This window comes from Aythya fuligula, chromosome Z (assembly GCF_009819795.1).
Source record: "Aythya fuligula isolate bAytFul2 chromosome Z, bAytFul2.pri, whole genome shotgun sequence".
Lineage (NCBI taxonomy): Eukaryota > Metazoa > Chordata > Aves > Anseriformes > Anatidae > Aythya > Aythya fuligula.
Window position 1 is genome coordinate 74051045 of NC_045593.1, and position 25370 is coordinate 74076414.

General features: G+C 45.6%; 2 protein-coding genes across 3 annotated transcripts; one reads left to right on the top strand and one right to left on the bottom strand.

Moving 5' to 3' along the window:
- Positions 1-2448: 2448 nt before the first annotated feature.
- Positions 2449-9725, top strand: LOC116501196 (thioredoxin). The gene is made up of 5 exons (XM_032206682.1): positions 2449-2597; positions 6492-6596; positions 7234-7293; positions 8037-8102; positions 9509-9725. The coding sequence occupies exons 1-5, from the start codon at positions 2574-2576 to the stop codon at positions 9569-9571; spliced, it is 318 nt and encodes a 105-aa protein (XP_032062573.1). The 5' UTR covers positions 2449-2573; the 3' UTR covers positions 9572-9725.
- A 4610-nt stretch (positions 9726-14335) lies between these two features.
- Positions 14336-24752, bottom strand: PTGR1 (prostaglandin reductase 1). 2 transcript variants are annotated; one of them, XM_032205803.1, is made up of 10 exons: positions 24666-24752; positions 23875-23981; positions 21613-21658; positions 21003-21062; positions 19653-19820; positions 18362-18479; positions 18058-18213; positions 17095-17200; positions 15921-16039; positions 14336-14928 (listed from the first exon to the last, which is right to left on the bottom strand). In XM_032205803.1, exons 2-10 carry the CDS (start codon positions 23978-23980, stop codon positions 14818-14820), a joined length of 990 nt encoding a protein of 329 aa, XP_032061694.1. In that variant the 5' UTR covers position 23981; positions 24666-24752; the 3' UTR covers positions 14336-14817. The 2 variants fall into 2 exon arrangements, with proteins under 2 accessions (XP_032061694.1, XP_032061695.1); XM_032205804.1 differs by lacking the exon at positions 24666-24752 and adding an exon at positions 24392-24411.
- Positions 24753-25370: the final 618 nt, after the last annotated feature.

A 25370-nucleotide genomic window follows, 5' to 3' on the forward strand; every position in this document is an offset into this window, starting at 1 on the left:
CGCTGCCGGTGTGTTATCCTAGGAGAGAGAAGCGTGCTCACTCTGTGAGTTAGGCTGGCACAACAGGCAGCACACCTATCTAATTATTAAATATTTATTGCGCCTTTAATGGGTCAGTTACAAAAGCAGTATCTTCCCGAAGAGCAGGCTGGAAGGAAAGGGAAAGTGCAATTAAAGGCTCCTGTTTCATTGCAGTGTCAGGGCCAGATGAAACACTCCTACTTTCCATTGAAAGGGGCTGGCCTTCCTATGATAAATGTGATGTGGCTAATTCTTGTAAGCACTGCCTCCTGCAGATTCCTCCATTCCACCATTGCTTAATGCTGGATGTGCCTGGCCACCTGAGACAAGGCCAAAATCATGTTTTCCATTAAATTGTCCCTTCTACTGCTTCACACGCTTGAGGATATCGGCAGATATCATGGTGTTTTGGGGAGACTCTTGTGTCCTGGGTATGCTCAGGGGAGTGTGAGACTTGTGAGAAGTTAGCACAAGCTGCTGGATCTCACTTCAGTGCCTGGCAAAGCAACAGAGAAGATTACTCAGAGGGGTATTGAAAATCACTTGAAAGGCAATCCAGTCATCGGGCGAAGCCAACGTGGGTTCAGGAAGGGGGATTCATGGCTATCTAACTTCATGTCCTTTCACAACCAGGTTACCTGCCCGATGGATGAAGTGGTCCTGTGGCCTGCAGGTGCTGCTGACACCTTTTGAGGTCTTTTGGCCCCAGCACCAAATTTTTACTGAATCCCCACCTGGATGCTAGTACAGGCCAAGGGATGCCTGAGTCCTGCCTACTCCTAGGTGGTGCTGATTAATCTACTTTGAGGGCACCTAAATTCAGACCCGACAACTCTCTCCCACAGCCTTCCTGTGCATCAGAAAGCCACAACTCACCCTTATTGGAGCAGGTTTTCCTGCAAAAACAATACAAAAAGGCTGGATTTCTGAGGCCTCTGTGGCCTGCCTGCTCTGCCCTCTGCCAGGGGGGCAGAGGGAGGAAAAGGCAACGCTGCCAAGCCACAGACACGAACCGTGCGGGGCTGGCTCTGGGGCCGCGGAGGGTGTTCACAGCCCGTGAGGATGTGTTTTGGGCAGCCTGTGAGGATGTGTTTCCAAAACACGGGGCAGGCACCGGGAAGCACAGGAGGCAATAAATGCAGATTGAAGCGCTTCCGCGGCGGGGCCCCTCCGGCTGTTTCCACGTGGGCAATCGCTGGGCTCCTGCCAAGGGGGGAACCGCGGAGGATGCCGGAGTCGTCAAAATGGGGTTTTGAGGAGGATAAAGAGTAAAAAATAAAAAAAAAATGTTTGTTGCTGGGCACACGCAGGGTGGGAGGGGTGCTTGGTGCTGCACCCTGTGCTTGTGGCGGTGGGAGACTCGGTGGAACATGGAATGGAATGGAATGGAATGGAATGGAATGGAATGGGAATGAAATGGGAATAATGAAATAGAAATGAAATGGGAATAAAATGGGAATTAAAATTAAATGAAATTATAAAATGAAATAAAAATAAATTTTAAAAATGAAAAAACGAACGCTGAAGTAAAAAAAAAAATATGAAAAAATGGACGCTGAAGTAAAAAAAAAAGAAAATTGAAATGAAACAAATTGAAACAATGAGATAAAATGAAATTTCAAAAGTGAAATAAAAATGGAAACTAAAATGGAAATTAAAATGGACACTAAAAAATGGAAATTAAAATATGAAAAGTAAAATGAAATAAAGGTAAAATGAAATAAGGCGAAATAAAATGAAATTTAGAAAATCAAATGACGGGAGATAGTGAAATTTTTATTTTGGAAAATGAAGTAATGGGAAATGGGATTAGAAAAGGAAAAATAAATGAAGAAAAGTAAAATGAAATTAAGTAAAATAAAAGGAAATAACGTAAAAAGAAATAAAGTAAAATAAAAGGAAATAAAGCGAAATAAAAGGAAATAAAGCGAAATAAAACGAAATTTACAAAAAAAAAAAAAAAAGAAAGGAAAAACGAAATAACAAATGAAATGAAACGAAGTAAAACGAAACGAAACGAGGTAAAATGAAATAAAATAAAAATGGAACAAAACACGGTGAAATTAAACGAAGTAAAATGATATAAAGCGAAGTGTGAGGGACTGACACGGCGGGGCCGTGCCCGCCGGGCCCTGAGGCGCGGCACTTCCTGCCCGCCATTACGCAGCACTTTTCTGCCGCCGCCACATGCGCCCCCCCTTCCCCCCCTCCCCCTCCACGCAGTGGTTTCGCCCGTCCCTCTCCCTTCCTCCCCCCCCCCTCCAGGGAGGCGTAGTGGTCTCTCCCCCCGCCCTCCTCCCGGCGCCCCTGATGCCATCCTCGCCCGCGGGCAGCCGAGCGGCGCCCTCCGCGCCTGCGCGGCGGCGCGCGCGGCGGCGGCGGCTATATAAGGGCGGGCGGGCGGGCAGCGGCGGCAGAGCGCTGAGGCGGGCGGGCGGCGGCGGGCGGGTGGCAGGCACGGAGCAGCGCAGCCGGGACGCGCGTGTGCACGCGGCGATCTTGGCCCTCGGGCTCCTTTCTTGCCGCCGGGGAAGCCGCCGTGAGCCGTCGCCATGGTGAAGAGCGTGGGCAGCTTGGTGAGCCGCTGCGCGCGCGGCGGCCGTTGGGGCCGTTGGGCGGCCGTTGGGTGGCCGTTGGGCGCCGCCTGAGGGGAGCCACGCGGTGGGGGTGGGGGGGCGTGTCGTGAGCGGCAAGGGAGAGCCGGGCGCTGAGGTTTTAAGGGGCGGTGAGGGGGCGCGGAGCTCGGCCAGCGTCCTCCGAGCGAGGTCTTTTTTGGGACAGGAGGGGTCCTGTGGGGCTGGCCGCGTGCTGCCAGCCCGGGATGCGGCTGTGGGGGGGTGCTGCCCCCCGCGCCTGCTGGGCAGCGCCCTGCTGCAGTACAGTGGGAAGCGCCGCGCTCCTCCCGTGGCGAACCTCGGAGGTGTTGACGTCTGACAGCTCTCGTGGCCGAATATACCTCAAACACCTGCGGAGGCAGAGAGCTTAAAGCCAATAAACTGCCGTATTTTCCCCAAAATGGGTTATTATAGAAATTCAGCCTCTTTTTTGTTTGCAGCCTTCTCCCCCCCCCCCCCCCCCCCCCATTTTGCCCTACGGAGCTGCAGAAGAGCTTTGAGTAAGATTTGAGGGTTTTGGTATAGTCTTGGAATGCTTAAAAATGGAGTCAGCAGACCTGGTTTCGCAAGGGGAGTGTGCTGTAGTGTAAAGGGTAATGCGGGCTTCCCTCCCCTGCTGTCTGTGCGCATTGATTTAAGCACGGAGCTGGACTCAGAGCACAGCTGTGTTGCTTGTCCACCGAGGGCACGGACTTGGGTCATGCTGACAACAAGGTCTTAATGTGGGTAAAACATTGTGCAGTGCAGCTGAGCTTTACAGATTAATTCTGAATTGCAGCGAGGCAAACCTGCATTCTGTTCAGAAGCTGTTCTGTTCAAACCCCTTTTTGTACGGCTTGCAAAATTTAATTGTTCTGTATGTGATTTTTAAAGCAGCATGAGCATGACACCTACCTAGATACGGTCTGTGACCTAAAAATGTCTTCAAAACCTGACCAGCTCCCGAGGAGTGGCTGCCTGCAGCACACTCCGCTAGTCCGCCTCAGGTTCCCAGTAGTGCACCCATGACTTAAGTATGTCACCCTGAGATGGATGACTTGTGGAAACTAACAGGCTTGGATGACGGGGCCGCAGTGCCTTTTAAAGCAGAAGCTAACAGGATGTAATAACCTGTTTAAAAAGCTGGCGTTGCTGAAGCCTTCCTCTTCATGCCAGCTGCTACCTGAGACACAGCAAGTCTTGGCGACTCGCGGTTTGGGTGATAGGGCAGTTTAGTCTTTGGTCTGTTTATGCTAGTTCTTTTTTTTTTTTTTAAAAAAAAAGCACTAAATTATGTAGTAGCCATTGGCAGTCAGCTGATGATGGAGTTAATCCAAGTTCAAGGGTGACTTGATAAGTGTTGGAAGTGTTTATGACTGTGGTGCTGTGTTAAAGCTGTCTCGTGCTGCTGGGGGCAGTAGACTTCTCACAGCATTCTCCGTGGTCAGTAGCCTCCATTTTGAGGTATTTGCTGGTCCTGGGAATCCCTGCTGCACTGGGGCCTCTCATCGCCACCTGTTTTCTCTGACCTGGTCCTTGGAAACTGAGACTCATTAGCAGAGAATGCAGCATGCATAATTCTGCTGGAGGAGGCTGCAAGCAAAATGAGGCCCTCCATGTGCTCAGGGAGGAGGTTGTAGCTGAATATTCAAAAAACTGGTCAGAGGTTTTCCCCACAGTGAGGTGAAAGTATTGCTAAGGAAGTTGTAAAGATCCTCTTGACAGTGTGACCAAGTAGGAGGTGTCCTGCCTGTTAACAAAGCTTTTCATATGAAAGCTTGTCAATTCACACAGTTAACACAGAATGCAGGTCAGAAAGGTCAAGTAGTTTTCTGTCGCTGCTGTCTTCAGGGTCTTTAGGCTCTCTGGGGAAAGAATCAACACTTTCTCCCAGTTTGGTATCTCTTGGCTCACGAGAGCCAGCACCTTTGCACCCTGTGTCTCTCCTTGGGCTCCCCACAGCGGCTTCATCTGATAGTGGAGGTGCCTCATAGGGTAACCCCTGACTGCAGACCAGACAGGAGGAATCCTGTCCTCCCACTCCGTCCTTGTTCCGCACGATAGCGACCCGGGATGTGCGGCTGTGTGACCACTGCATCCCTGGGCTGGACCTCCCATTGTAGAACACAACAATTATGGAACTGGATAGAAGAACCAGAAATGAGGAAGGTGGTCTGATTGGCAGGTGCAGGAGCTAGAATTAGCGAAGAGCTGGTGATGATAATGCAGAGGTGTGGGAAGCCATACCAAAAAATCTAGCTGTATGGCTTGGATGTGTGAGGAGCGAGGCGTGGCTGAGGAACTTGAGGCTCAAGTAGCTGCAGGGAGCAGATCGCATGGACTGTGACATGCATGACCGTGGAGGTAATAACATGGAGGTGGGAACAGGGTGTTTCTGAGGTTGGGCTGCAGGAGCTCATTCCGTGGTAGAACAGCAGTGTGGAGAGACAGGAAAACTGACTGCTCTCATCTCTCAGGCCGAGAGCGGGCGTCAGGGAGCGTTAGCTGCTGATCTTACAGCAGGGTAGGCTCTGAGCAGCCAAGGTGCAAGGGTGGAAGAGCTCGGCGTGTGGAGGCTGCGTGTCTGAAGATAGCTGCACTGGGAGGCTGCGAGAGCTTCAGTGGGAAGCTGTGATGCCTGATGTATTTGGATTTGCAGCAAGTTAGGAAAACTTCCATATGCTTACGAATACTGGTGGGGGTTCCTCTCCTTGTTTGTTAAAACTCTGACTAATTAGGCTGCTTGTGCTCTGGGCTTCTTGCCTGCACGGCATTCTTTAAGTGGGGAGATGTTTTACTAAGCTCCAGTCTCAAGTTAGCTGACGTTGGTAGGACCAAACACGGCAGGCATGGCAGCACGCATGTTGCTTTTAGTCAGCCTCTGCTGACAGCATGCCAGTGTGCTGCCCTGTGGGGTTGAGGAGAGTGAAGCAGCAACTCTTTGGGTACAATACCTAAAACGAAGCCCACCTCAGCAGCTCTCCTGAAGGCTGCGTTGCTGTGAGAGCAGAGTTCAGCAATACTGGAGTGGCTCGTCCTTTTTCTAGAAAGAAGCTGTCAGGAAGTAGCTGATGAGCATCAGCATTTTCTGCTTCTGCCTGAGATACTTGTTTGCCCTCTGCTAGCATGCAAATAGTTATTGCTTTTAATGTCTTGCATTTCTGGTAAAACATTCAGTCTTTGAAAATACAGTTAATGGCACATAAGGAGCCCTAAATTGCACAGAACATAATCCAGAAATGACTGGTGTGACCAAGTGCAACAGACTTGTTAGTTACTTGTGTAGTCCACATGTGTAGCATTGGCTTGGCTACTGAAGTTACGCTTCGGTTCACTTGGCAAAGCAAGCTACTTATCCTGCGAAGCTGTTGCTCTAGAAAATACACTGTAGAGTAAACCACACAACATCAACTTGGTACTTTCTGTTGGCTGGAAGAGGTATCAAACTGGATGAGCGTGCAAAAGCTTGCCCTCAAATTCTGCAGAGGAAGGTGTTCCAGGAGAAAATGAAGTCTTTTCATCAAGCCACAAATGAAAAAAATTGAAATCTTCAAGATCATGAGGATCACATTAAGAGCGTAGCACTACTCAGTATGAGCTGAGGATTATAGGCCAGATTAATTTCTAGGCTAATTTCAGTAGTTCACTGAGTTGTGGTGACTGGGCGTTGTGGTATGTCCTACATGAGTCAGACACCGGTGGATGCTAGTCCTGATGAAAGCAACTCACACAGAAGCATGTGCATGATGATACAAATAGCTTAGTTTAAGGGAAATCAGTGTGTGAAGGCTGAGGGAAAGCTAGCTTTGGGTTTAGACTTTTTCCTTTCGCACACAAGATAATGTCCTTAACATGTTCAATTCTTTCTTTTTATAGTCTGAGTTTGAGACAGAACTGAAGTCTGCTGGTGACAAGCTTGTAGTAGTTGACTTCTCGGCCACATGGTGTGGACCATGCAAAATGATCAAGCCATTTTTCCATGTAAGTACCATTGTTAAGACCTGTTTTTGTCAGTGGCTGTGCTGAAGAATATATCAATATTTTGTGCTGCTTGTCAGTAATATGGAGGGAACTTCCTTTGTCCGCATAATTTGCATTATTTTCTGGAAGGGAGAGAAATTGCAGAAGTATCTACTCTGTTACTATTTAGTAAAATATACTGGTCTTTGATACAGCTGAGGGCTGACACTGAGCTGCTGCTCTCCTAAGTCTTATACACATCTGCCTATGGGGTGTAATAGTTGCATTGTTTCAAGAATAGTGGAGTTGAAACAATGTTTCTCTTTGTGTATATACTGGCTGTAATTTCTTCCAAATGCATGGAAATAAGCTGCAGCACCTTTCTGTGATCAGCTGAAGGTTGTAAGAGAAGTAGAGACATTTCTCCTGTGTTTATTTAAGGCTTCTCTATAAGGAATGGGTTTCAACAAGTTTCATCAGTCTTACGGATATTGGAGCAGAAAATTATTTCTGCTTTGGTCAGTAACATAGCTGCTTTAAGACGTTGTGGCAACTTGCACTGGGGGAGGGAGCAGCAGGGTTGCAATTTCTGTGAACATGTCTCTCACAAGCTAGCTTTCCTGGAGCACTAACTACATAATTTCTTCTTTCATTCTAGAGTTTGTGTGAGAAATTTGGGGATGTGGTGTTCATCGAAATCGACGTGGATGACGCCCAGGTATGGTCAGGGAGGGTATGCTGAGAGAGGGTTGCTGATGAGATCCACGCATGTGACAGTGAAGAATGTCTTTTAAATGCCCTTGGAGATGCTAAAACAAAATGAGATAGGGGCTTAGCAACTATACTGAAAAGAATGTTCTTCTCAGGTGTCCTTTAAGAATTCAGGCTGCTTTGTCTGCATAGTCTAACCCCCATGGCATGCATTAGATAGCTTGCAAACACTGGTGCTCTGTGCTTTGGGAGGGAGTGTTAGTCTCAAAGGCCTTAATCTGTTTTGATGCAATCTTTCCTAAAACTAATGGCTCACAACTGCAAGAGTGTCTGGTCTTTACACTGCCATTGGCACTGTTTCCCCTTTTATGTCTTGAATTAAGAGCAACAAAATGTCTGCTCTATAGCAATTCAAGCAACACTCAATAAGTACTTGAACAACGTCAGGTTGAAACAGGAGAGTTGCTGTAGAGCTCTAGAGCCTTACAAATAGTGTTTTGATGCAGAGGCCTTTAAAAAAAAAAAAAATAGTCCAGGTATAGTGAACATGTTCTTGCTAAACTATGAATTAGATGCTGAGAAGAGGATCTGATAGGTTTGCTTCAGGGAGATGTTAATATCAGATGCTTTTGCTTCTTTTTGAACAGTAATGGCTTTGCCCTATTTCCCTAATCAGAAGGAGACTAGTGGGTTCTAAATTGAACATCCTTCAGATGTGCACAACTGAAAATTGCTTTCTGTCTCTTCCAGGATGTTGCTACACACTGTGAGGTGAAGTGCATGCCAACATTCCAGTTCTACAAGAACGGAAAGATGGTAGGCTAAACTCCTGGAGTTCATTTTCCTGGAAGGGGCAGGCCTCTTTCAAACACTTAACAGAGAGGATTGGGAGTATTAGATCACGTGGTGTGCTTTCTCTTTATAATGTATCTGGGGCACAGCTGGCATTGGGACAGTCAGGAGAGCAGTTGGTTTATCTTAGTGTTGCAGCAAATGGTAGCGTGGGCCACCAGCTAACTGATGAAGCAAGCCCTGTTGAGCAGGGTAGTGAGCTGAGTGTCACAGGTTGTACAGGTGGATCTTCAGGAGATACCACGTTAAGTGTCCTAGACTGTCTCAGTGCCCTGCTTTTACTGATCTTGGTTAGCATTTGTTATCTGGATGGAAATCATGCTGAAGCAGAGACATGACTGGATTCCATGAATTTATGCAGCCCTAACAGAAGCCTAGCTTGTGCTGGATGTACACCCAGCTGAAACAGCTGCTTGGTGCTTTCACATAGACTGTACAACCTGTGGAGGGGAGGTCATCCCTCTGCCAGAGCCCCTCTGCATCCTCTGCCAAGGTGGACAGGTGGGATGCAAGGTAGTGACAGCACAGGGTGCTGGTTATCCACCTGGAGTAAAGACACTGTGAGATAAATGTGTAATCTGGGGCTATAGTTTGAGGAAGCTGAAGATAAGCTTTTCTAATACTAAAAAATGCCTGATATAAGATCATGGCTGAAGGCAATGGAATTGCTCCTTGAAAAGCAGGCATTAAATGTTCAGCGAGTTTCCATTCAGATAAATATGGGGCCAAATGGTGAGTCATAATGAACCTTTGGTCTTCTCAGGATAAACTTCCACTGCTTCAAACAAAAAAATGGAAAAATCAATGTGTTCTCTGGACACGAGTATCAAGCAAGCTGTCTTATGGCCTGTTGTGTAATGCCATACATATATTGCACCCCAGCAGGCAGTGGAAGGAGCCAGTGTTTTTGAGACATGAATGTAGCATGTCTTTGCTGTCTACGTTGCAACAGAGACAGTTTTCATGGAAGTCAGGCTCTGGGGCAGGTCATTCTGAGCAGTCCTTCCAGAACACAATAGGAAAGGGTCTGGAGCGATCCAAGGTAACTTTAAGATGCATCTGCTGAGAGGTGACACCCAGAGTTCCTTCAAGCCTGTATTTTTTTTAGTTTTTATGCAGCACTGGTTCAGGATCAACTGTTTTTTCCTTTCACATGTCAAAGCCTCCCAACCGTGGTAGTCTGAAAGTGATTCTTAATAGAGTGCACCAGTTTTTGTGAGCTGAGTGGGAGGTGAATAGCGTAGCCCATGCAAAATGCTCCCTGTTTTGGGCATAAGGAAATCTTAGTGGTAGCAGGGCTGAATAGACCTATGTTTCTGTCTGTTACGCAACTAGATGTTATGCACTTCTAAAAATTGCTTTCTTTACAGGTGCAGGAATTCTCTGGGGCCAATAAAGAAAAACTGGAAGAGACCATTAAAAGTCTAGTCTAATCTCCAGCCATGGGGACACTGGAGCATGCCTGCTTCGGCTAAATTATAGCCTGTAACTTTTCTACTTAAAAAGAAATCCAGTCAAGCTATCTAGGTTAAATGGTGGAAACTTCTTGATCTATGTAAATGAATACAATAAAGTGTAAATTCTACACTTTTGCTTATTGCCTCGTGCTTGGGTGAAGATGTGAGCAAGTTCTTAATGTCACTGAGGTGCCAGTTTTGCTGTGCTAAAGGAATACTGTCTGGGTGTAAAGGCTCTTGACAAGCAACAATCCAATACGGGGTTACTGCTGAGCATGGGAAGTGGGTGTTGAAAGGTATCACTGATGGTTCTTTAGGAGAAGGCTGCTGGCACATCACCCAGGTGGTAGCTGCCACCCTCTGTCTGAAGGGTCGCTGTCTGGCTTGCAGGTACAGAAAGGTCAGCTTGGGAGTTGTAGAAAAGTGGGTATCACCGATACGGATGGCTTCTTTTTAGTTAAAGGTTCATTTCTCAAGCCTTATTTTAGGCTTAGAAGATAAGGTTATGTGTGTATTAAGCATGGTACAAGTACCTGAACATGCTACAAATTCTGCCAGGGAAGTAAGGTAGGATTTGGGGCTGCTGCCTTCCTGCCATTGCAATTTTGCCTTGCCACTGGGGTATGATCTGGTTCTGTTGGCAGTGGTGTGCATATAGCCTCTGGGCTGGGCCACTTGCTTGTTCCAGATTACTGCCTAGGCGAAGGACTAATGAGGCAAAACTCATCATGTCTTAAACCTGAGATATTTTAAATCTGTATGTTCTTGTCTTCACTTAACTGATCTACTGCATTCTCACACTGCACTGGATACACCCTGTGCTAGACTGTGAACTGGACTCGGCAGTCCTCCAGACCTGTCAGTTGTCTAGATTAATTAATTAACATGACAGCCTGTGTGTACTGTTTAACCGCTGTTTCCAGAGTTACTGAGGACTGCCTTGTCCCCTCCATATCAAAACATCTTTCTTGCTGGCCTGGGTGTTGTCTCCTGGGTAAGGCTCAGTAAACAAGGAAGCAGGGCTGTAGCTAGCAGCTACACCTAACGCAGCGGTTTGGGGAGCTGTGTTGCTCACAGGCTGTCACGGATGAAAACGCAGGCCTTCCTGCTACATCTGTCCACAAATGTGGAATGAGTGAGCCTCTTTGTGGTGAGCAGTGACTCAGATCACACTCACATCACAGGCACGCATGAATTTCCTGCTGCTCAGGAGGGCTGTTTGCTGCCTCTGCTCCCTGCTCAAAGGATTTTTCCATTCCCAAGAAGTGACCGCACCCTCTGGCTGAGGATGAGCCATCAAGAATTGTGGATGTAAGCTCTGGGTTGTGCTGATACAATGAGGAGCAGAATACTTTCCCTGCTGCTCTGGTTGTTTTACTGACAAATGCCTGTTAAGAGCAGGCAAAAGAACTGTTATTCAGAAATCATGATCAGGTTAAATTTGAGGTAATGCTGTGTTTAACAGGATGCAGCTCTGAAATATTTAGGTAATACAGAAGTGATGGCAAATTCAGTTGGGAATGGGGCAGGATCAGGAAGGTCCTGTGAGTATGTCATGTGCTCAGAAGGCTGCAAAGTAGCTCTTGCAAGGACAGCAAATCTTCAGCTTCCTCTGCTGCAGTATTTTCAGTTTCTACAGGCAGGAGCATGGGCTTCAGCCTGCTGAGAATGTGTATGTTGCCCTAGTGTCATAATTTGTGCTAGAATAGTTGATTTTATTCCAAGTAGCTGGTGTGGCGCTGTGTTTCCTCTCTAGGATGAGAACAATGCTGACAGCACACCGATGTTTAGTTGTTGCAGAGCAGCGCTCACAGGGAGCCAAGGCCTGCCCAGCTCCTTGTGCTGCCCCAGCAGGAGCAGGCTGGGGGTGCGCAGGCAGCGGGGAGGGGACACAGCCAGGACAGCATGGGGTGTCATGTGGGACAAACACGGGGGGATGCTGCTGAGGGGGGCTGGGATTGGTGCTGTGGGTGGTGAGCAATTGCTTCGTGCTCTTACTCTTGCTTTTATTGCTCTATTCTTGCTTTTGTATGCTCTTCTTGCTTTTATTCTCTTGTCATTGTTTTCCCTTTCTGTCCTATTAAGTGGTCTTTATCTCAGCCCACAAATTTTACCTTTTTTTTCTTGGTTCTCTTTTCCGTCCTACAGAGAGGGAATAAAGGGTGAGGGGAATGTGGTTTGGGAACAGCTGTGCTGCATGTAGCTGCCTGCTGGGTTAAACCACACCACCCAAATGCAGTGCTTCCAAGGAACCTCGCTGAAAACTTGGGGCATATACCCAAACACTGGCCTCAATGTGCTCAGTGAGAACTCAATGAGCGTGGTTTTTGCTGGCTAAACGGAGCTCTGTCCTTCATTTGAAGGAACGAGACCAGTATTACCATATTTCAGAACATACAGCAGCTGGGTTAGTCTCCTTGAAATCATTTAGCTCTGGTGAGAAGCAGGGATGTGACCTGCTTTCATCCTGTGATCTGAGAAAATGCCTTTAAGGGGGAGACAGTAGATGACCAACTGACTTGAATGCACACCACATTTCTTACATATTTGGTGCAAAAAAAAAAAAAATAAAACAACATATAAAGGCTACTTCTGGGAGCAAGGGTTCCTTCAGGGAAGGAGTTATCCTCCCCTCAGGCAATGACTGCAGTCTCGTTTTATTTGGCCATTAAGTGGCTGAGATCTGTGCCTTGCTGTCAAACCAGTAGGGCAAGAAGCTTTTCTCCTTGCGCCTGTTCTGTAGCTTCCAGCCTCAGAGTGGACTGGCCGACAGGAAGAAAAATACTTCCTCATGCACAGAAATTGTACATGTGGCTGGGATGAGTAGGCTTTACCGGGGAACTGTGAAAGGAAAACCAAGACAAAGGGGTTACAGGGAGTGGACAAGGGAAAAATGCAGGGTTAGACTGCGGTGAAATAGCTGTGCTCCTTAATTCCAGCCATGCTCCGAGCCCCCTGCGATATGCACTTGAGAAATAATTCTTGAGCACCAGCACATCACTGCCATGTCTCTTGCAGTACTCAGCCTAACTTCAGCTCCAGCTGACCATTACCTTTTCCTTCTTTCCCAGACCTGGATTACGTTAGGCTTGGATTTGATAGAATAGCATTTGAAATAGTTCTGATTTCTTGGTGTTCGTTCATCATAGCTAACGGGCTGTAGCAGGGACAAAAAACAGCTTCTAATACCTTATCAAGCTACATGGTGTTCAATACTTGCCTAATGCCAACCTCATAGCAGACAACTTCCCAACAACTTTGTTGTCCTTTAGTCCTGCAGATTTGGTAAGGATCACGCAGAAGAGCTGGGGGAACTTTGAAAAAGTTGTGTGGTGACACTGGGGAAATGCAAGTGGTGTTTCTCCTCCTCTCTGGAGGTGGTCCAGGCTGGTAAACAGAGAGGATGCAGCAGTGTGAGAGCTGCATGAGGACTTGCTCCCACTTGCAGCTGGCTGAGAAAACAAGTTTGTACCATGCAAGTCTCCACAAGGTGGCAGTGACTGTTTCTGTACTTTTTTTTTTTTTTTTATACACGCACTCTGGGAATGCCCTGTGCCTTTTCCTTTGTGTGCTGGGGTGCTGGTAGCTCTAGGTAATGGGCTGGAGGAGAGCAGAGGGCGTTCTAGAACTTCTAGAAACTCTTGAACTCCTCTTCCTTTCCCGGGAAGCTTCTATCTTCAGTTTCAGAATGTTAATGTTAGACAAAGAGTGACAGCAAACAGTGTCTGCCGGCCCACAGTCCTTGTGCAATTGGATGGAAGACAGGCTGGACAGCAGTGATACTGCTAACACTCTGCCTAAAAGCACACAACTCATTTATTGGCAGACAGGACCTATCCCAGCACTGCACAGCTGTACCTTTGCTCTCCAGGGGACCCTGGCACCTTGTTAAAGGGCAGAAAAATACAAAGTTTTTGTGAACTTCAACCTGTGAAGTTCAGAGGTGGAGCAGGGTTGTTGTTGTTGTTGTTTTACACATAACACTGTTTTTGTATTAGAGCTACCTTGCAAAATCAACTGCAGCTCATGAAGTGTAAGATCTGTACACTGAGCTGTATCTTTCCCTCGTGGTCAGCGTTTTATTACAAAGCAGGCTGAAGACAGAATTCTTCTGACAAATCATTTTACAAGGGACAGGAACCCCCTGTGGCTGTTTTTAGTTTGCTACAACTCTCAGCTTTACTTGAAACAAAAGATCACAAAATTAGTGACCTTAAAACAATTCAGTAATTTGGGACTTGCAAGTCTTCTGAAAATTTCTCAGTAAAGAACGGTGGAACAGAAGCAGGCTTCTTAGATGGAAGATTTGAAACCTCCTGGCAACAAACTCCCTTTTTTTTTTTTTTTTAAGTTGTTCCACACTGTGCAGTGGTATTAATTTTCTCAGAGGCCAATTGAAAGCCACAGCATTGGAGCTAATACACACTGGTGCTCTTTTCCCTTCAGAAACCCCTATAAAGCAACAAGCACCTCTCCTCTAGTAGTTGTTCTAAATCTTAAATGATCTCTTCCTGTTGACAGATAGATCATCTAACTCTGCCCTTGTAAAGGCTCCAGGGCCTTTTACAGTCTGTCTTCAGAGACCAATAACAAGAAAACAAAAATCAACCACAAATTCCATATCTGTGTTTATTCTTCACCTGGAAAGAGAACTGTAACACAAGCGAAGTTTCCATTAATAGGTTTATTATTTCTTTCTTTCCATAGGCCCAGAATAACTAAGATGCCTATATTTCCTACTTTTTTTTTTTTTTTTTAATTGCCAGCCTTGTGAGGAAACTGGGAACAACTGCACACTGTTAGCCTGATCGTTGCTCCCTAATATTGTTTACAAAATTATATTCCCTCTTGCTGAGTTCTGGACCCAATCAATAGGTAAACATTAGCAATCAGATATGCTATCAGCTGAGAAACCTTTCAGAATGGCCTTTTTCTTCCTATTACCCATCTTAGATTTGCTCAAACTACTATTAAATCAGTTACAATTCTGATAAGGTTGAACAGTTTTAAGGCTTTTTTGTGTAGCTTTGGGAAGCAAGTCTCAAGTTCTTCGAGAGCAAAGCCACTGGCACACACACAGTTATCTGACCAATTACTAAGAGGTTATCTTCACCACCGTCCACCAAAAATATTGAAATATGCCTTTTGAACAGCGAGTTAAAAGCACTTATCTGAACAGAATCACATTCTCCTTTGCCTGCCTTCCCAGGAATATGTGACCTTCAGACTTTTACAACAGCTTTTCCAAGATTTTCTCCCCTTAGCATTCCAATGAAAGCTGCTGGCATGTTCTCAAATCCTTCAGTGACTTGTTCGTGGAACTTCACTTTTCCCTGTCAGAAGGAAGAAAGGAAACTGCTGAATGTTCACTCATCAGCTGCTTAGTTTTCGCGATCTTCATGAGTCTATATTGCCACCAACAAATTTTCTCCAGCTTGCATGCTCCATCTGAAACATGCAAGCTGGTGCACACCAGGGTAGCTTTGCAAAGCTGGGTTTGGATATAGCGATTCCATACAAGAATCTGCTGTTGTAGCAAGATTTCTCCCTCCCCCAGCTTGGAGTCAGAAGAGGGAGCAAAAGTCACTGCTGAAAAAAAACACCAGGACAGATTTAGTGCTTCTCAGTCCCCAAACAATGGACAAGGAGATTGTTTCCTCAAAGCCAGGCCTGTTTCTGTCTGTAGTGAAGTGTGGAATTACAAATCAAAATGTCAGATCAAAACAGCGAGCCTCCCCAAATCGTCAATTTGTAAAAGATAAAAAGCCTTTTAGCCTTCCATGTTCACACACACATATTTTTCACAGCCACGAATCAAGTTTTAAACTCAGCCTCCATTTAGAAAAATAAAATTAAAGAAAAAAAAAAATCCTGGGAACTCCCTTTAGAGCCCAGCTCCCGGTTCCATAAGGGCACTGATTTTTGCCAGTAATTCAAGCACATGAGTACAATGGAAATGCTTGCTTATACTAGAAATGAAAGGAGTTTTCTGAAGGAGAAATAGAGGAAATACTCTAAATAAGAAACTCTTAATTGCCAGAAAATTGTTTAGAATGGTTCTGGAAGGATCCTCTTCCAAAGCTTATATTTTTTCTGGGATTCTAAGTTAAGACCAGAGGCTAGTATCGCAAGTCTCAGTGAAGTGGAAGGCATCAGGCATATTCAGTATGGTTTGAGTGTCCTCAAAAGGCTCAAAGATCACGTCAGATAGAAGAAAATCATACCAGGACCTCACTTCACCAGCTACAACAAGAGACCCACCCTTGCAAAGAGGTAAGCCATGGTGCAAGTACACAGTAAAGAAAATTACCCCTTCCCTTCTTACCTCCAGGACCCATTTCAGCAGTGCCTTCTGACCTTCCTCCCGGCGGTTATTCCAGCTACTGACAATAAACCCTTCCATACGAAGCTCCTTGAAGATCATTGGAATCTGAACATACGGTCCTGTAGGAGAAAGGAACCAACCCCCAAGCTGCCTGTGATGCCAGTCTCATTTAAAATGAGACCCAATGCATAAAGAGAGCTTTTAGCCAGTGAAGGACACTGAATCACATTGTTCCAGCCAGAGGTAGCCTCAATTCTTTCCAAAAAGAATTTCCAGAATAATAAGATCATGGGTTCAGGGACACGGCCACCCAGGAAAACAAAGTCCTGAGCTGTTAAAGCTGTGTGAGGCCGAACACCCAGCACTTGTGAAAAGTTTCATTCAGAAGTAAAAATCCCATTTGCTGAGGGGCTTCAGCTTAATCCTCAAAGTACTGTTTTAACTGATTATTAGATAGCCTGCTGAGCTCTGGTGCTCTTGGCTAAAGCTCAGAAAAAGTTCTCTCAGTAATAGAAATGTGTGATAATCTCCCCATTGAAAAAGCCCGTCCCATTTTTAAAGTGATTTGGGAGTCTAAAGTCATAGAGAATGCAGTTGCTGAGAACACTCATTTCTTCTAGAATGCAAATCTGGAAAATTTAATGCTGTTGAATATTAATTTCAGACATATTTCCCAACACTTTCACCAGTACATGAAACATTAGCACTGATGAGATGGGAGAAGAAAGAAACAAACAAGCACTCATACACACAGATTAAAACTGAGCTGTCGCATCTAAAGAAAAACCTGGGGGAAATCCATTTTCTCATCTGAAAGTATGCATTGTGCACATGCCATTGTTCCACCACACCTGCTGCCTTCCACTGATCTGTATCTGCTCAGAGCCCAGGGGATTCTTATTTCACATAGTTCAGCCTCTCCTTCATTTCTAATCAGCTGATGTTCTCCATCTGATAGGAGAGTGTACTAAGGAGTGTGACTGCGTGTACATGTAAGTGTGGTCACACAACAGCTGCCCTGGAGCAGTGGTTTGTTATCTGAATACACACACACACACAGAAACTCAACTAGCATGCTGAAACAACCAGCAAAATACCAAGAATCTCCCACTATGTCCCACTCTGCCATCACCAAATAGTAACTAAACTTAGAGGCGTGGAAGTAGGCACACACCTTTCTGGGGCACGGAGTCATTGTACTGAGAGATGGCTCCACAGACTGCAATCCTCCCGTGCTTCTTCATGTGGTTGATGGCAATGCTGGAAAATTCTCCGCCCACCTACACAAACCAGAGGATGTGCAGCATTAGAGAAAATCCCCTCTTTGGCATTGTTTGCCAAAAACTTGCCAGCATTGAGATGTTGTGCTGAAAAGAACGGGTTCAATCAAAGGTGGAAAGTTGACCTCCATTCCTCCAGACTGTGGCTGCAGCAACCCTTACTCTTAGCTAACACCTACGAGGACTACATCATCTTTCTAAAAATTATTTATGAACAGAGGGAGCCAGTTTTAACTCTGTATCTGCTTCACAAAGCTCGGTATAATACATACAACAGGTATACTAGGAAATTAAAAAAAAGTGGGCTCGTTCTCTGGCTTGAGGGTGAACTGACATGGTTTGACTGCATCCGAACTTTTAAACTCTCCCAGCCCATAGAACACGATGTCCACATTCAAACAGCCCACTGAGACCAGTCCACATAGCCTGTTAACACCTGTTCTAACAGCGAGAGGTGAGAAACCATAGACAGACTACTCTAGGAATTTTTACAAGCTTGCCTTGCAACTGCTTTGTTTACTGGTACCCTTGTAGCCTCTTGGACCACATAACCACATTCATCCTCTCTCCTTTTCCAGAAACAGCAGAGGACTGCGTGTTCCAAGGTGGGGCCAGGAGTAGACCTGTTCCTCTCTGCTCAGCCTCAATTAGCACTAACAATCCAGCTTTGCCTTTCAATGTTTGTTCTGTCTGTTACCACCCCAAGGCAGCTGCAGAAAAATCTGGGAAGGGAACATGGAGGCAGTAAGCTTTTACAGAACCTATGTGTGACTTAGATGAAACTCCATACCGAGTTTCTGCTATAGTCTAAGGAAAATAATAGTCTGCTCAGGGCCAGGCCCTCTGTCTGAACTCACATTGTCAAAGAAACAGTCGTAGCCATCAGGAGAGGCTTTACTCAGTGCTTCATCCAAAGATGTAACAGTCTTGTAATTAAAGGCTTCATCAAAGCCTATTTTTTTCAGATAAGCAACCTTGTCATCTGAGCCAGCACAGCCAACCACTTTGCAACCCTGCAAGGAAAGAAAGAGAAACATTTCTAAAGGCCCTCACAACACAGGATGCTTGCCCTCCTGATCATTCATGGCCTTGATCATTCATGGTCTCAGAAGGCCAGGTCAGCCTTCTGAGGTGAAAGGACAAGCAGTCCATGCCACTCACCCCAATTTTAGCAAGCTGCCCAACCACAGAGCCCACAGCGCCCGCTGCAGCATTAACCAGCACTGTCTCTCCTGGCTTCATCTTGCAGACCTCAAACAGACCAAAATATGCAGTAAGGCTGTGAAGAAAAAGAAAGATGCTCAACAAGCAATAAAAGAAAACAGACACAGAGGTCTGAATTGACCACGATAAATCAAAATATCATCACAACCAGAGCAAGATTCAATTTTCCTCATTCCTTAAAAAATACTATTAAAAAAAAAAAAAAAAAAAAAGTGCAACTTTTTAAATTGGCTTGTAAGCACATTCACTTCTGTTATAAGGCTACAGACACTCCAGAAAAATAAGCCACACTAGTGGGAAGCTGGATGGTGTGGTAGAAGTTTGCCTTATGTGAAAACAGCTTTCCTTGGGCTCACAAGTTGAAGGAGTAAGAAGTAATGAGATCAACTGGCCCAGAATCCCAAGAAGTTTCTCTTTAATTTTTTCTAACTTCAGGTATAGAGCTTCCCACTTGTTCCTAACTGAAAGGGTGAATTGCTGCTGTCTAGAAAAAGATGCATCTAGAGTGATGTTAAAATGAAATCTCAGGAGTTCTGCATCGCTCAGAATACTACTACAATTTTTAAAGCCTCCTGTGTCAGCAAGACTAAAGGAGTCCTGAGCTCCTGTAAAAACTACGCAGAAGGAGACAAGAAATATGAGCAGGATTCTGAGAGAAAGCAATAGTGTGATTATTGCTTCTCCTGCATCATAGCTCTGTCTTCATCAGTGTGATTTAAAGGACTGCTATTTTCCTCCACCTTACACAGCTGTCTCTTGCCATCTTGACAACAATTCTGGAAATACATTGATAGCAGAAAAGCACAATAGGCAGAAGAATGGCCAATAAACCACTGAAATTTGATCCGCTCAGTTAATTAAATAATAGTTAATTATGAATTAATTAATTTCAAATATATTAAATAAATAATAATCCACTCTGGTTAATCCAGACTGGACTTGATTCTTTCCAGCCCCTCCTGGATCCTCTTCCTGCCTTATCACAAATCCTCAAGGACAGGCACCCTAATCCAAGGCAAATTTCTGATCAAAAGAACTTCAGACCCTCTGTAGGGTGAGGGCGTCCTGACACAAACATGTTTTTTGTGTTTTTTTTTTTTTTCCCTTTCCTTTTTTAAAGCAGAGTGACCAGACTGCATAGTAGTAGAAAAAGATGATGGAAAAAAGATCAGAAACACCCTGCAGAGCAAAATCCAGAGGACAGCTTCCTTTGGATCATAATACTCACCCTGGCATGCCAACTGTCCCAAGAGCCAGAGATTTGGGGAGTGATTCTGGCCAGCTTGAAGGAAGGAGATGGAGGCCCTTCCCGTCAGAGATGAAATGACTTCTCCAGCCACTATTAGCCACAACAAAGGCCCCAACCGCAAAAGCTGGATTCTTGCTTTCTACAATCCTGTTCAAGCAAAGAAAAAAGGTTTGAAAAAAAAATAAAAAGAATATCCTGTGAGAGAGAAAATCCTAACTGTCTCTCTCCTCTTTTATTCCTGTTGCCCTTTGATGCAGAAGAAAATAAATACTTCGTGTCAGGACATTTAGTCCATACCCTACTGATGCTGTAGGCTTCTGATGCCTTCCCTGAAACAGCTACTGTCTCTTATCAGCATAGGAAAGTTGGACATGAGGATTCTAAACTCAGCCTGACCCGTGACAAACGACTAGCATCAGTCTGGAATGAATTCAGACTGGGCTCCTATCAGCAGAAAGGTAGGAAAGAGGATGCTGGGATTAAAGGATGGAAAAGCAAGAAGCTGAATCACAAACAGGCTACAACAAGCAGTTCCCTTTTCAGAACACCTGCACCTCATTTAAAAGTTGAAGATCCTGAAGAGGGAACCTCTTGTGGTAACAAAAGGCTGCTTAGGAACAGATGGAAGGCAGCATCTAATAACAGAAGTTCACACTTAGGATATCTCCATGTAAAACAGAAATTCCACTTTCTCATCCCAACAGGAAGATTAGCTTGGGAAGGAGTAGGTAAGCACCCTTGAAATACTGAAAATATCCCAGCCCTCAGTGTTCCTGCAGAGAACCACAAGAGTCAGAGGCTACAGATGTTCTCAGACGGCTACTTAGAGGCAGTGCAGCAGGAACAAGCAGACAAAGGGAACCATCTGTATAGCTAAATCATTACCACAAGATTAGAAAAGGATAGATTTAAGATCAGATAGCCTTTTGGCTACATCTAGAGTTGCATCTTAAGTGACACTGAGATAGTCACAGCTGGAATTGTAAGCATGCATGGTTTGGGGCTTGCAATTTCTGCACATCAGATTTTAAAACATGAAGTTGACCCTTCACATCATGCACAAAGGTTGGCACTTTGTGCCTCTCTTTGTAATTTTGACTCCAGAAATAACATATAGTTTGCAGAGGCACAGATGTTCTCCAAGAAGGCAAAAGAGGTTCTTTCAGAAAAAAATATATTCCATTCCAATGTAGATAAGGAATACAGTTTAAGCAGTATGTAGACTCATGTCAGAAAAAAACAACATGACATAGGCTGCAACGTCCCAAATGTCAGTACATTTCTTTGACATCTGCCACATGGATGGAAAACAAGAACTGAACATCTTACCTGGCAACCTGTGTGCCTATCATTACGTCTCCTTCCTTCATGTCCCTTTGACTGTAAGGTCTGTAACACAGGCAGAGACACAGCTTATTGTAAGCAACTTCAATGATCTTCCAAGTGTACTGTGAAGTAGTAGCTACTGCCTGACCAAGAAACAGCATAAGAAGTAAAGCCAAACAGACCACAAAGATCTTCTCATGGTAACAAGGTAATTGGACGTTTTCCATGGACAGCTACTCAAGCATCCCATCCTGACTGCACACTGAGCTAAAGTGTCCAGGACTGGATAGTGTTAATCTTCCCTGCATGGTCCACCACTATGAAAAGTTTGGGACTCCAAAAAATTATTTCTGAGACTAGAGTCTACCAGACTTCCTCATAGCTCTGCGTAAATTTTCCCAGTCTCTTCCTTGAATTACTGGCTATTAACACAGGCATATCAGCAATTGACTATTTAGAATATGTATCCTTAAGAACAAGCTTGCTGAAATTATTGGGACTCGGGTAATGTGGCACACTCCCAGTACATGTTCTTTTAAGGTTCAGTTGTGAGCTCAAGTGAGTTAACTTAGCCAAAAAGAGGGGAAGAAAAAAGGGGGGGAAGACGACATACCTCATGTACGGATCAACACTAAGGAACACTGATTCAAGCAGCAACTCTGAAACAAAAGACAAAGCAAATTACTGGGCATCAGCGGTACAATAAAGCATAGGTCCCACAAGCCAGTCTTTTAACAAAACCTCAGGATTCCCAAAAGTTCAAAAACCCCATATATCAGCATAAAAAAATACCCAGAAGCAGCTATGGCATTCAGTAGCTTTGTCTGGATTACCACTGTGCTCTTACAAGACACTCTCAGAAGTGTCTCTCTAGAAAGTTGGCTTCTCTTCTGTCCTGTTTTTCTTTATCTGCCTCCTCTCTCTGCAGAAGACTCAGTAGGCCAGAACCCCTGAGCAGAACACTAACTTTTTTGACCTTTATATATAAAAAGCCTTTTCAGGATTCATCCAGCAGAGGGTGGTAAGAGATCTTGGCACGTCATATATAACCACCACTTTGCTCCCTTGCACAGAAAGCACACATTTTCTAGGTAGCTTAACATGCATTAGCTGTTCACCTCCATCTAACAATGCTCTTCATTGCCCATGCTGCAGCAGCCAAGTTCACATAAGCTAGAAATATATTTGGGCATAAATATTCCTCCACAGCCAGCTCAGAGTGAGCAGGAAGAAAACTGTGTGACATAGGAAAGGCTGCCTCTTCAAAATGACTCCGTGTCATTTAAATACCTGCATGCATCATTCTTTTTGCTTAACTGTGTATGAACTCTGTAGAACTACACGTTATAAAATTGCTGAAAAGTACCTATAAGAGAGATCATATTTCAAACTTCAACTTGTAAACCTAAACAGTACTATCAGCAGTTTAATGAGTTTTCTTTGACACACCTGATAAACTGGAGTAAACTTTGTAAAGGACAGTGGAGTGATGAGCAGCATGGTGTGCATGTGAAGCCAAAAATCAAGGTTGATTCTTTTATCAACATCTCCAGCGTTAAACAAGTTACTAAAGTCTCCACCCTTTTCCAAACATAAACACATAAGTAAAACCTGTGTATTTTTTCTCTCTTTTTATTCACATTCTCATGCTGTTACAATGGTCAACAATCATAGATAAGCATTGTTAAAAAGTAGATTTTGAATGCAGGCAGAATCTTCCCAGAAGACTTCCCTTGTTACTTCTTTAAATGAAAGACCAGCCCCAATTGAATCCAGCCTTACCTACTCCCAGTTGTGGCCCCACTCTCACTGCAGTGGGAGGCCCCCATGACTATCCCTCAATACAAAAAAAGTTCCAGGTTAAACTCTCCTATGAATTCTCCTTCATTCTCCCAGGAAGAAAGACCAAGAGTGCTGGGGATGTTCAGCCTGGAGAAGAGAAGGCTCCAGGGAGACCTCATTGTGGCCTTTTAATACTTAGTGGGTTTTATAAAAGGGATGGAGAGGGACCCTTTACTCGGGTAGATAATGACAGGACGGAGGGGAATGGTTTTCAACTAAAAGAGGACAGATTTAGATCAGACATTAGGGAAAAAACCTTCATTGTAAGGGCAGTGAGGCCCTGGCACAGGCTGCCCAGAGAAGCTGTGGATGCCCCATCCCTGGAGGTGCTCAAGGCCAGGTTGGATGGGGCTTTGGGCAGCCTGGGCTGGTGGGAGGTGTCCCTGCCCATGGCAGGGGGCTGGAACTGGCTGATCTTTAAGGTCCCTTCCAACCCAAACCGTTCTGTGATTCTATTAAAAGATTCTTTAAAAACCCACTGCCAGAGGTTACCGTCTTCCCCAGCTTCCTGCAAAGGATTTTGCAAGGTAAAGCAGATGACAATTTTACAGCAGTAAAGCATCTTTGTGTATTACTAGAGTTACATCACTTGCTGTGGCCAAGGTTCACTTCTCTTTTTCCTTCTAAATTAAACGAATTCTACTTCCTTGCAACGGTTGGTTTTGAGGGTGTATCACTTCAGCAATTTTCTCCAGCAAAGTTTATTTGCAAACAGAGTCGAAAACCTTTGCCATGAGGCACCACGTGTGACTAAGTGCTATGGGACTTTGAAAGGCATGCCAGAGCCACCACATGCTGGGGCTAAAGTTCAGCCTCCTAATTCCATGTGTATAATCGGATGCCAGCACGTCTGAAAATGCACTAAACCCATCAGCACACATGTCCCTGAGCAATTGCTCGGCTCTGCCGAGGCACATGGTTTGCCACAAGCCGTGCCAAGCCTTTTTTGTGAAAATCTGAGCTCGAGAAACACGTGGACAGTTCTACAAATGCACAACATCCTCCAGGCAACAGCTGATGGCGCTCCACTTACCTCCATGCTGTAGGCTTGGCAGCTCGATCTTTTTCAGGTCAAAGTCGCTGGGCTTGGGGAACCCCTGAAAATGCTTCTTCAGCACCCACACCTTGGCAGTCACCATTCTGGAAAGCAAGCAGCACAGTCGGTGAGCGCCTGCCAAAGAGACACCGAACAGTGGCAAGCCGCTAGCTGGGGCTGCTTGTGATTTCAGGGAGCACAGAAGCCCAAGCTTGACTGCCTGCTGTCACACCAGGAGGCTTCTGCCTGCACACCACAGCAGCAGCAGCATCTGCCCCAGCACATCTCTGCAAAGCATGCTCACTGCCAAGCAGCCTGGCTGGCAGCAAGCCAGGCGTGGGAGGTCAGCCCCAGCGGGAGGCACAGCTCCCGCGCTAAAGAAAATCCACTGATTTAAAGAAAACAAACAAACAAACAAAAAAAAAAAAAAGAGAGAGAAGGAAAAAAATAAAAAAACAAACTGCTGAACTTGCTATTTTGCCCTGGTCACATGAGATAAGTGGTGAATCTGGACCTGTACAAGCTTGAAACGAATTCCTGCAAGCCAGGAATATGAAGGCAAGAAAGCACTCCTTCATACTAAGCCTGCCGCTGACGCCCCACGTGTCTAAATCAACAGCTTCTGCGGCTGCCAAGCTCAGGGCTTGGAGCTGGGAGCACATCCTCACCAGCATTTTCTGTGCAACGTGGAAACAAACACATGGCTTGCGTTTGTTTTACCCTCTCGTTCCCTTTCTCCTGCCTGTAAGCGAGCACATGCACAAAGCCAGAGGAAGAGGGGCTCGTACTTGGAAGAGGCGGCTGGAAAATTGTCTTCTGCTGCCAAGCCCAGGTCCTAGGCTTCTGTAGCTGGTGCTGCCGGGGTCTGGGCTCCTCGACAGGCGTCCTGGAAGGCAAGACAGTGTTTCTCGTGGCTTTTATCAGCAGAGGGAGCACCGCCCTCCGTCCACTCACCCCGGGCCCAGAGCCAACCTTGTGTAGCCTGGTGCACCCACCGTGATTCACCCTCCTCCTGCATGGATCCCCAGCGACCCCGAAAACAGAAAACAAAACACACATCGTGCCCCAGTTTGCAGCAATGCTTTTGTCCCAGAGCTCCACTGCCTCCCGCTCCTCGCTTCCCCGTGCAAATAACCCTGCACAATGCAAAGGGTGCCGGGGCCCCGTGCCAAAGCTCTCCGTGCTAAGGAGCGAGGCCGAAAGCAGCGCCCAGACCCTGCGTGCAGCGCAAAGGTCAGAGGAAATTTATCAGCAGCTGCTGCATTTGGCCTACATTCTTTGATTATTGTTATTGGGAGTGCAGGCAGCACTCCCTGCCCTTTCCATCCACTGCTGCTCTTGACTGTGGTGCCTGCTGTGCTCACCTGTGCCCCCCGAAATCATGCTGCAACGCCGCAGCAACAACGCAGCGAGCCCAGTAACAGGGCTCACAGGGGGAAAAGCTGAGTCTGCATTAACACAAAGCTGATTTCTGATTTCACTCCCATGTTCAC

Bases quoted from the DNA above. Each gene is read 5' to 3' on its own strand.
- LOC116501196 (XM_032206682.1), top strand. From the start codon at position 2,574: ATGGTGAAGAGCGTGGGCAGCTTG. The intron at 2,598-6,491 runs GTGAGCCGCTGC...TTCTTTTTATAG, and splicing joins TGAAGAGCGTGGGCAGCTTG to TCTGAGTTTGAGACAGAACT. The intron at 7,294-8,036 runs GTATGGTCAGGG...TGTCTCTTCCAG, and splicing joins TCGACGTGGATGACGCCCAG to GATGTTGCTACACACTGTGA.
- PTGR1 (XM_032205803.1), bottom strand. From the start codon at position 23,980: ATGGTGACTGCCAAGGTGTGGGTGCTGAAGAAGCATTTTCAGGGGTTC. The intron at 21,659-23,874 runs GTAAGTGGAGCG...CTTTTGTTTCAG, and splicing joins GCCAAGCCTACAGCATGGAG to AGTTGCTGCTTGAATCAGTG. The intron at 14,929-15,920 runs GTAAGAAGGGAA...TCCTTCTGACAG, and splicing joins TGCTGAAATGGGTCCTGGAG to GGAAAAGTGAAGTTCCACGA.